General features: G+C 40.1%; 1 protein-coding gene across 1 annotated transcript in view; it reads left to right on the top strand.

The window, feature by feature from the left end:
• shisa8b (shisa family member 8b) overlaps positions 1-9,540 on the top strand; it is a 22,914-nt gene extending 13,374 nt beyond the window's left edge. Inside the window, exons 3-4 of the mRNA XM_013912960.1 lie at positions 3,573-4,722; positions 6,329-9,540. Of these exons, the coding sequence (XP_013768414.1) occupies positions 3,573-4,120 (548 nt within the window). The 3' untranslated portion in view covers positions 4,121-4,722; positions 6,329-9,540. The remainder of the gene's footprint in view (positions 1-3,572; positions 4,723-6,328) is intronic.
• The last annotated feature ends 2,605 nt before the right edge of the window (positions 9,541-12,145 follow it).

The raw sequence follows: 12,145 nt of genomic DNA, 5'->3' as shown, positions 1-12,145 counted from the left end.
CTCTTTTCTTTAGTTGCACCACCTTACCTCACTTTTTTCCACATCTGCAAATCTCTGATTACAAAACTGCAGCTGAATTCTAGCTGCCATCTGGTTATATTATTGTTCTATTCCTACATAAAAGCAAGGTTGCTGAGTTCCTATATCGTCTGCAGTTAAATTGCCGTGCCGCAGCAACTACAACACTAGCTGTGTTGGAACCTCAGATCTGTGAAGTTATTGCTGGACTCTGAATGCAAGTAACTGAATGTGATTTTTCTCTGATCTAAGTTAATCACAGTTAATCGCACCATTTTCAGAAAAATTAATTGGACATAATCGCCCACTTGACCCCATTTAATCAGAAACTCATAGCAGACTGACTCTGACTTATTGCTTTTCTATCACCATTTTTTGACACCAAAGTCACTTTGAAGACCGCAAATGGTTGCAGACCTGCTCCTCATCTTCAAAGCAATTGCGTTCTGCAGCAACATTTGAATGGTACTGTCAGAATTTTTTAGAAACAACATCAAAGGATGGATCCATCCTGCCTTATTTCAGCAGTTCAAACTTCTGCTGGCTACAAATTGTGTGGGTGCTACCATGGTGCTTAATCTTCGCATCATTAAAACAAGAAAGCCTATCCGAGTATTGTTGCTGACTACTCCATCCCTTAATGACCGCAGAGTGTCCATCTTCTCATGGCTGCTTCCAATAGGATAACACATGATGTCACAAAGCTCAAGTCATTTCAAATGGTCTCTTGAACATGACAGTAAGCTCACAAATGGCCTCCATAGCCACCAGATTAGGGATGCAGTGGAACATGAACTGTATGGTGGTACTATCACCAGACCAAAACCTCTGAGCAATGTTTTCAGCACCTTGTTGAATCTATGACATAAAGAATTCAGGCTGTTCTGAAGGCAAAACAGAGACCACATTTATTCATAGTAGAAGACATCAAACATTACAATTTTTAAACTGAGAAAATATGTCATTTTAAGATAAATATTAGCACATTTTAGAATTTAATGACAGCAACAGTTCTCAAAGAAGTTGGGACAGGGCCGTATTTATTTTAGGGCCATTATATGCTTGTTGTACATGCTTGTTCATTTGTTACTTATGCATGTAGCACAACCTTTATAGTGGCTGTTAACGCATTTATCTAAATAACTTGCTCTCTCTTCTGTGATAACTACTGATATATCACAAGCACAAAACATGTATTTGTCACCTGTCTCGTGTGCTCTTGGAGGCCCCTCCTGGTATAAGGGCCCCAAGCGGCACCTTCTCCTTATGCCTCAGCTGGCTCTGAAGCTAGTTGCCAGGATATGCTAACATTCGCAGTTAAGATTAAAGGCAAATGTAATTACATTTTTACTTGTGCTTGTTTTCCATTACAGAAGCAGGAAACTGTTACCATCTGCTCAACAAAATATCAGACTGAATCATGATAGGAGTTCACTTGTTCTCAAAGTTTTTTTTATGCTTTTCGATGAAATAATAAAATGACATTGCTGAGATTAAATACATTTGCTTTTGAAAAGAGCGGAAGCAACCTTTGTCGGTGTACTCTGATTTTCCAGCAAAAACAATGAAAGCACACTCAGAGACAAGGTTACTGTTCATGTAACCAGGAAGCTAGCGGCGATAACCTCAGTGTTTAGTTTATGCAGTGTGTGCTGATGACACGCGCACACACATGCACAAGCAGAGTCAGACTCAGGGCGAGGGTATTTATAAACCTCCATCGCTGTGTCCCCTCTTCCTGACACACATACCTTTACCTCCAACATCTCCAACATCTCCATTGCACTCTTCAGTTTCTCCTGCTCCTCCTGCCCTCCAGTATCTCAAGAGAAGATTAACGCCACTAATAATCACTCACCTCAAGGGCATGCCAGTTGGAAATACATAAACAACCAGCCTGCCCTTTGATCTTTTTCAGATCCTCTCTTCACCTTCCTCTGACTCCCTCCTTTCCGCTCCTTTAAATGTACTTTTTAAAAACTTTTACGCATATAAAAAAGGGCATTTTCATGCTAACACGGTCCATTTGTGAGGAGATCATTTTTTTCAATTCTGCCTACAGGAGTTGCATAAAAGCTTTCTGATATATTCAAACAATAGTGACATTGCTGACAGTTTGGAGCCAGGAGGCCAGAAATGCATCATGGATTAACCGTGATTCAGACTTGAGCCCTCCTCCTATGATGACAGATCATGTGTTTGTGAATTGACAGTTAATTTCTTAGCCTGCTTCTGCATGTGACTCAGAACTGCATCAGACTGTGATAAATTGAAAATGATTTCAAAGTGTAAACAAGTTTAAAGAGGCCAAATATAGCATGTTTGCGCTACCGACCCAACTTTTTAACTTCTACTGTAACACTGCACTGTGACAGAGCAAGAAGTGAGCAGAAAGCTATATTTATTAACACTATGAATGAGTGTACCCAAATTTGGTACATAAATCCCACAGTCTACACACGTTGCCATTGGTTAAAGGAATAAAATAGAATTAAAGAGTAATAATAGCCATTTGTGCTTATTTTTTCCTCTTTGGCAACTTTAAATTTGGGACAAATTCTATAAAGACTAAGATTTGAGGAAAGGTCATTTACTACTTTTATTGTCACATTGCATGTGCAGGTACACTGGTGCAGCAGATGCAAAAAGGATATACAGAGGTCAGCAGTTGAATATTGCCCAAAACAAGTGCCATTTATGTACAGTATGGAGTGCATAATGTTGAAGTTCTGGTAAGTGACGGTGAGGTGTCTACGAAGTGTTCAGCAGTCTGATGGCCTGATGGAAAAAGCTGTCTCTCAGTCTGCTGGTTCGGGACTGGATACTGCAGAACCTCCTGCCTGATGGAAGTAGTCTGAACAGTTTATGCTGAACAGTTTATAGAAAATAACAACACTAACAGTCATGTGAAAAGGACTGGAAGGAAAAAAATTAATACAACCTCACTGCTTCCATAGAAATTAAGAGGGTCAGAAGCAGCCAGGTGCTGGTCTTGAGCATTCAGGTGTGTGTTAATATAGTATCCCTCATGCCCTGCATCAATTTAGTAATCCAATTAGAAAAAGACTGAACAAGCATGGCTTATTTGGTCAGAAACTAAGCCTCTTGTCTCTACACAGAACAAAGCAGCACGACTTAGGTTTGCCAAGTTGCGTCTAAACAAACCACAAGACGTCTGGAACAGTGTCCTTTGGACAGACAAGACTAAACTGGAAATACTTGGGCAAAATGCACAGCGCCATGATTAGTGACAACCTAGCACAGCATATCAGCCAAACATCAGCCAAACCTTGTCAAGCACGGTGGTGGAGAAGTGTATTACTACAACAGAAAACCATATGTTTAAAAATAGAACTAGACCTTTGTTCATGGTCACATCTGTCTGAAAATAAAAAACAGATTCGACAAGATTAATGTTGGGCTAAAGCTCCGATCTTTCTCGATGCCCATCAAACTGAAAGCCTGGAGGGTGGGGAGACTTCTCGGGTATTTAAAGGTTTTACGGCGATGGTTGTCTTTGTCTCACAGACTGTCTCCACCCTGTCTCTCTGCAGCTGAAACTGCATCTCGGAGCTACTACAAGAGCTTCCCTCTCATGGATTTCTCCCACTACCAGCCTGTAGCCCCGCCTGCCTTCCAGCCTGTGCCCATTCCACCTAAAGAGAAGTCATACATCCATCACCAACCCCTGCCAGCACACCACGACATCCACTCCCCTCTTTCAATCTCCATCCCCCCCAGCCACCTCGAGCAATCACGCCTCTCTAAGACAACCACACACCCGTTTCTCTCCAACTCGGCCTTCAAAGCATGGGAGCCAAATGCCCGCCATGTCCACAGGCAGACCTCCGCCCCAGCGCATGCTTCCACCTCTCTGCACAGCTCCACCCGGAGACACAACTACTCAACCCGGAGGCAGCAGAGCACAGAGAATGTCCCAGATCTCTATACTCAACCCTATGGAGGGATGTATGGAGGAACTGGAGGGGGAGCAGGACAGGGGCCACATGTCCAGGGGCAACATCCATCTCAACCCACTTATTACCACCACACCAGACAGAAGAACTACTCCACCCACAGTGCAAATGAGGTGACTGTCTGAGCGGCAGCAACTCAGAGTGCGGCCTTCCACCTTGTTTAACACAAAAACGAAAACGCTTTGGCGTAAGCCAAAAGGGCCAGAGTTTGGGACAGCTCGTCCAACATGTGGTTAATTAAACAAGGAGTTTTTTTAAGACACGAAAAAATGAAAAGGGGTGTTTTCATAAGAGGAAACAGTCAGGTTCAGGAGGAAAACAGTGCAGAACCATCACTTTGTAGAAAATGGACTGTGCTGGTAAAGGTTATTACCGCACTTGACCAAATGTCTCGTATAATAAATGTTTAGATTTCACCCAAGGATATCTCAAATCCACTCTCAGGCTTCAATAGGCTGCAAAGCTATAAAAATGTCCAACTACTAAAGATTTTCCACTACAGTGTGCTTCAATTGCGGTTGTACAGGCCATATGGTACGGAGCCTCGCAAGGGACATGTTAGAAAAAAAAATAAAGATGAACATTTGCGAGATCTCGCAAATGTTTTAGTCGCATCCTTCAGAGGCCGCCAGCTCGTAGCCGACCGGGAGGTCGAGGCACGATGTACCGGGAGTGCGGTGTTCCCCCCGGCTGTAGTGGACCTCAACCTCCCGTTAGCTTCAAGCTGGTGGGTAACAGACGTCTCCGAAAACGCCGGAGCACTTTTGCAAATATGTGATCTCTTGATAAACCGGGCAGATATTTGAAGTTTACACAGCTACATTCACGCCTAAAAATATCTTAAAAGTTTATTTTGTGACCCAGAAAGAGTAATATTAAAACTAACTAGCTGTTGCCATTGTTGGAAACGAATTGGCTGGGCCATGCTATGAATTCTGGGGGAGGTTGGGTCACAAAAGATACACCTTTGCGAGATCTTGCAAAAGTTCATCTTAATTTTTTCTCCCATGTCCCTTGCGGGGCTCCGTAATATAGAAACATGGGCAGAACAAAAGAACAACAAAATACTACTGCCGGCCACTCTAGAGGGGAGGGCTTGATACTTCGAGTCAAATTAAGCAAAAAGAAACAGTCAGTTTGTATTATTCAAAATAATTCTACCTGAGTACAGGTGAAGCAGGTGATCAGTACACGTGGCTACCAATTTAGCTAGAAAAAAAAATCTAATTCCATTCCAAAGAAATAGTCACAGCTAGCATGCAGCTATTTTGACTCAAATGTAGCTTTCTGTGTACTCTTTTTTTTTTGTCAGTCACCTGCAAATGTTAGACCTCAGGAACATTGGAAGTGTTCATGTCATTTAATGGGAACTCTGTCTGTGTTCTCCTACTCACTACCTCCTCCACTTTAAAGGAACTCATTGTAAATGATAATAGTTTGAAAACTTTTTTGAAATTAATGTTATCAAAAGAAACCCAAGAGCTGTTTTACTTTGAGGTGACAGTGCTAGCTACTGCACCTTGCTCCTTCTCCTGAGAAGCACAGGTATGAAGCACACTAACGCAGACAGTTAGCCTAGTTTAGCAATAACAACAATTTCTTGCTGGGAAATTATCAAACTGATGTTTTTCATCTACACTTCAGTATTTATCTGGATTAAACAAATGTATAAAATCTCTGTGGTTAATGGTGTGTTCCATTTGAAGTAAAAAGTTGGAATTTAGGAGTTCGTAATTGGAATTTTCACCCACCCAAGTTAAATTTCCACCTTAGAAAGATGGAATAGCATCACCAACCTCAACTTCATAATCCAAGATGGTTTCAGAGCATGTAAATGTGTAAAATCTATATTATGATGCTAATGCTAATGATACACGAATAGCTCTTCCTCTTGCTTGCTTTTGCTTTTATAGCTTTTCTTAATTTACTACAGGGACGTGCTCTACTCGGGAGATCTCTAATAACTCTGACATCTGAGGCAAATGGAACGCAGCATTAATAATGAAGCCCATGAGGAAGTTTTGGAAACTGCAGTTCCTCAAATGGCCACATGAGGTTGGCTCTTAATAGAGAGTTAATCATTGGTGTTCATGTTTAAAAACAACCCAACTTGGGCTGGTGTACAAATGAATTAAAAATAAGTGCTTTTGATGGTGAGCCAATTGGAGCTGGCCTAGTTTAAGAGTTTTCTCATTGTGATCTATATAGATATCATCAACCATTCAGTGCAATCGTCGAGGTAAAAGTTCAGGTAATTTTCAGGCCCCACAGGCTTTTGTGTGCATCAAGTTACCTCCTGTTTATCTTGTAAAAACACCTCTTCTATTTTGCAGCTCTCAGTCTACCTCCATGCACAGCTGTTTTCTCCTTGTCCCTTTTTCTCCCACCAATTTTCTGAGATGAAGCGCTTTGCATTCTTCGCCATCAGGCCAAGCATACGGGGACAGCATCCCCCTGGGTCACATTAACTGACGGTGAGGACAATGGCACCATCATGTCAGGTCCCATCAGCCTCCATCCTAGCTAGAGAAAAGAAGAGAAGGAAAGAGAGGAAGAGCGTAAGAGCCAGAGGCTCAAACTCTTTAGAAAGGAGAGAAAAGGAGGAAAGAGAACAGGAAAATAAAAAACAAACACACACTGCTGCATGTTTTCCTTCCTTGGGGGAAGGAGTCAGTGTGGATCTGGTCTCCTACTATTGAACTGTCTGAGGCATAATTCAGAGTGTGCAGATGCCTGTATGTAATTTCTAACCTACAGGCGCCATTGCGGGAAAGTTTTCTGAGGCGTTTCCAGCCCTGGAGCGTTAGACATTTCTCATTTCATCTCTGAACCCCGGACAGCAAAGGACACTGTGCAGAGTTGCGGCTGTTGATTTAAACATTCAACAGTTTTTGCATTGCTTCCACTGCACTTGTTGGTGAAGATGTACAACTGGAACACCCTCAGGAGATGTACAATGTACGACACATGTGTCCAGAAATGGTTCCATGAGGTTCGTGAATTGAATTTGTGCCGAAAGAGCTGCTTAATATTTTCCTAAATGAAGGATCTGTATATGAGTATGGCAAAGAGGTCACAGCACCTTAACAATATGTCATAAGAAGACAGGTGAACAAAACAATCTGACCTATTCTGCCCTTTTGAGCAGACCAAAATTTTAACAACTCTTCCAAATGATCGAGAGGAACATTTTGTTTTGGCCTCTACCCAAAGTAAAGTTTAACACTTTCTCTCCTCTCACCTATATTTGTCTGTCTGCTAAGTTTTGGAGTTGTTTTCGACTGGAACAGCTGCCTGATGGAACAAGTTTGAATTTTTTTAAGACACCAAAATGTTCTGTTAAGCTGTACATTTGCATCATAATTCATTTTTGGTTCATCTCTCCATATGGACCTATTCATATTCCACCTGAACTTCTTAATAAAAAAAAATACACGAGGTTTAAAATCTTGCCACCAGGCTTACAGAAGTTATCATTTATCCCTGGAGAAATGAGCAAGAAAAGCAGCAACTTTGAAAATTTTCAATTTTAAAGGGATTTGATAATCTGTGACTAGCACTGTTGTCAGCTGCTGTCATGGAGGCATTCGTGACAGGGGTTTTAAACTGTTCATTTGAACCATGTGGAGAAATGTCAGAAATTTTGCTAATAGGTAAAAGTACAGTAAATGTATATTTGGTGTCTTTTGTCAGCCAAAATCTGTCATTAATGGGGATCTAGTATCATATTTTAATTTTGGACTTAATCCGACAGCAACCCATAGCTTGAAGCAATCCTCACATGTTTTATAATGAGCCTTAGTGCAGCCCCTTGATCCACTATTCTAACTCCTCTCCCTTTAACCCATCCTCCCAACTTTGTTCTGATTGGTTGCCCCTTGCAAACAGAAGGTTGAGCTTCTTTATCCATAGCTGGAGCTATGTGCCTGAAATGACCATAACAGAGACATGTTTAACATAAGTAGCCACCACTGTAACAGTACATGAGTGACAGAAAATAATAAAAAACACACAGCAGGTCTCATTTAACACTTTTTTTAATACTCAGTCTGGTACATAAGCTAAGTGCAAGTCTAACCTGGTATTTATGAAGGCTCGAGCCACATTCACCTACTCTAAGCACTTCAAATCGCTTAACCTGTCATATCCTCCTGAGATCCAGCCTGTTCATTTATGTCTCCTGTAATGGACATTTGTTTTTGGTCTATATCTTTTTACTTATTTGAGCTAACTTAATAAGTCATGATGTGCTCAATAGAAGATATCCTGGCCTTTCCGATGATATCTCATGTGTTTGGGTGAAATCGTTAAACTGGAAGATACTTTTTTCCTCTGTTTGCAGGAGGGTATAGTCCCACCTACTGCCCGCACACTGACATCACCCGTTAACATGCATGTCTTCGGACTGCAGAAGGAAACTGAAGTAAACCCAAATCTAATAGGAGCAGCAGAGATCAGCGAGACAAACACCTGCATCATTCACAATGATGTCACATTAAGTGAATGGCATTTAGAGCTCTGTGGCTCCTGCTGTGTCAAGAAAACAAAAAAAACAGGCAACTCTTTCACCGCACCCTCTCTTGTCTTCATTCGCTTGTATGTAAACACAAGAAGGACACGTCTGTAATTATGCGATTCCCCTCTTCAACAGCGCAGTGTCCTGGGCAGGCATTCGTTTCCCCTCCAAACGGTCGGTGTTGTGGGTTTAAAATGTTGAGAGCTGCTGCTTTTTTCCCCTTAAACAATAGCAGTTTAGTTCTTTGCAGTGAACAAGTGCTTCCAATGTTTGTTTGCTTTTCCCCCGTGGTATGGAAAACTGCATTTTTCTCCACCTGATCTTCTAGTCTTGATGAAACAAACTGCTTTTTCACGTCTTTGTGATAAATTCTTGACACATTTTGTACATTATTACTCCGCCTTTTGTTGATTTTTGTTTTATGTAGTGCAACCACCATCTGGGAATCATTTTGATTTGATTTATGACTATTGTGTAAATATTTTTATTTATTGGATTTCCTATATATTTTATTTATATAAGGGCTGTATGAACAGAGAGTATTTATTATTAGTAGTAGTATTACTGCTGTCAGGTTTTAACAGAATATTTGACTTTATGTTGGCAGAGTTGGGCAATAGACAGGCCTTTTCACATAAGTGGCAAAACACAGTGGCACAAACGAACTGCAGTACCTCTGTCTAAGCCACTGGTGAGGTCTATATGGCCAGAAGTGGTGAGGAGGATCTAGATGTGCTTTGGAACATTTGTCTGCATGTTTAAAACTGGAAGAATTATTTTTTGCTGGGTAAAGACTGCTGAGTTTACACCACTTTGGCTCCCTCAGTTACTGCAAGTAATAAAATATAATAGATACAGATGAAGTCAGAGTGTATTGGAGAGAAATACAGTATGTAGTGTTTATGCTGTATGTGTCCATACTTCTTACTACAACAGAACAGCTACTTTATACCCAAAATATTCTAGAGATGTTGTTTCTAACAGACTGTTTAGAAGACACTTTTAATGATGAACTATTAAATATTGATATTAAAGAAAATTTTGAGTTTGGTTTGATTGGTTTTCATATGAAATTAATATTAGACTTCTGATCCTCATGGGCATACCACTTCAGACCACTGATAAATTGGCAGCTCTCATTTCATCAGACAAATATTCATTTAGTGAACTTTCTGGAAACTTTTTCTTGGAGCAGCTGGAGTAAAATGTGTTTACTTCAGAGGCAGCATGTTGGGTACATGCTGAATATTTGAAGCAGCGTCACTCACACAAATATTTGGTCATTTAAAAACATTTAATAGTCAACCTGCCTGACTGACAAACACAGCTGATGCTGCAGGACTGATCCTGTAGTGCCACCTTGTGGCTGCTCTTTATATTAGATGGAACCAGAGCAGTAGCAGTTTTGAGTCCTGGAAACTTGATTTCTGAAGCGAATCACCGATTGCTACTAATGACATACAGTGCAAAAGTCTGGCGCTGCCTCTCTTTCCTTTATATTTTGCCAGGAAAATGGAAATAGGTGCAGAAAAACTGTGTTTGTACAATTTTACCGAGATTTGAAAGTTAGTACTTGGTATAAACACTTTTATTCTTTAACACAAAAGAAGCAAAACATGAAGAATTTGGAAGTGGCTTAAGATGCTTGATGAATACTATAGAACTGAAGAGAAAACATTTTAATAAAGTCAACAGAAAAGTCTTCAGAGAATAACAATTTTAATGGAAGATAGTATTTGAAAATGTCACACATTTAATAAAGTGCAGAGTTAAACATTTGCCTTGTGAGGTCTAGATCATCATCAATGATCACCCCAGTTTAAACAGCCCAGGATACCACCTATGATGGTTCAGATGTCAGACGAACATATATATTAATCATTTTAAGACAAACATTTGTCTAAACCACGTGTGACCCTCTGCTTGTAAGCAAACATCTTTTTTTTTTTAAGTACATTTTTCCCCCTCAACAAATTCAGGTTCAATTCAGTGATTTTAGATTCACAATCTGAATAAACTAAAGACCTATTTATATTTGAATATAAGCAAAACAATGGCCTTTTTGAGACTTGTGCATTAATGATCTATGCAGGATCAGGATGGTGAAGGAGCAACAGGTTAAACAATATTTAGAGTAAACATGTCCCAAACACAACAATTAAACACAGTTTGCCAAAACAGTGATGGAGGTAAGTGGTTGATACATAGTTTTCCTATGCCTGGTTTAATCATGCAAATATAAACAGTCAAATATGCATAGTGTATATGAAACCGTGCGTCTTTATAAACTGAGAAAACTCTAAACCCGACAAAGCAAATGAAAGCTGTAAAGCTGAGTGGTCCTGAATTTAAAAAAATATATATAATTCCCTGTGTTCATCAGATGTTCCTGGGCGTGGCATTCTGAAGATAAAACTTTGGTCAAACGATACTTTTAAAGCCTGACGAGCCGGCAGAACGGGTTTAACTGAGCTGGCCTTGAAATGCATCCTGTTCTAATAACTACAGGAATACAAACGGTAAAAATAAACAAATAAAAAGAATTAAGGCACCAGATTACATTTTTTCTCCCTCTCCACCAAGTTCCATGAAATTCAAGTTAGTAGTTTTTACATTATTGGGATGACGGACAGAAAAAGTGGAAACGATTTCACACCCACACTGAAGAAAAGGCAGAACACAGCATGGCACGCTAAATAACCAAACTGACCGAAATGTGACAATGGACTAAGGAACAAATACCTCATTTTTGGCATTGGACTCAAATTCAGATTTGGATTTCTGCCAAAACAACTGAACTTAAAGTATCCTGTTACATCCTGGCACTTTGTGCATTTTGATACACATCTAGCAATTTGTTACCAAAGTAACACAATCAGAGTCTTTACACCACCATTTTCAACATGAATATTTTTTGCAATAAAGTCTTAGAGCAAGAAGTATAAGCCTTGCCAGTGAACTTTAAATGCCTCTAGGCACTTATTTGAGTAGTTCCTAAACTAATTTTATTTTAAAAAGTCACTATAAAAACTTCACATATAGATAAATATCAAAGAAAAAGTTTCCTTTAATTCCATAAATGTCAGATTTTAACTTAGGAGTCCTTACATGCCATCTCTCTGCCTCACAAGATCTCTGGAGAAAGACACAATAAGGTCTGCTGTCCATGAAACTATTACAAATTCTCATTATCTGTGTGAATGATTAAAACTGAGACATCCTTTAGACACATTAAAACAGAAGGATTGGAAGACAAGGCCAGTGCTGGTTATGTGATGATAGTACGATTCATGGATTCTTCATCATTCGATTTTTTTGAGCAGTCATCTAACTATAATAAACTTTGTGACAGACTGCCACAATGACAGAGAGACATAATGGAGCACCTCGTGAGAGGATGACAATACCTGTTGAAAACGCCTCTCGTAAGTAGCAGTGCATGAGAGGATGAATCCTGCCTCTAAAATGACAACTTTGAATACTAATCCAGAGGATATGCATGTATAGTGATCCTGCTGACTAGTGGTGCAATGGATCACGGTTGATCCGTAATCCGAACCGATCCCACTCCACGGTTCAGCACGGACGTGATCCAAAGATTCGAAAAAGAAAAAAAAATATGTGTATGGTGCGT

The sequence above is a fragment of the Pundamilia nyererei genome, unplaced genomic scaffold, assembly GCF_000239375.1.
Source record: "Pundamilia nyererei isolate P.nyererei 1_Seehausen unplaced genomic scaffold, PunNye1.0 scaffold00005, whole genome shotgun sequence".
In the NCBI taxonomy this organism is placed as follows: Eukaryota; Metazoa; Chordata; class Actinopteri; order Cichliformes; family Cichlidae; genus Pundamilia; species Pundamilia nyererei.
This window is presented reverse-complemented; position numbering and strand designations above follow the sequence as displayed.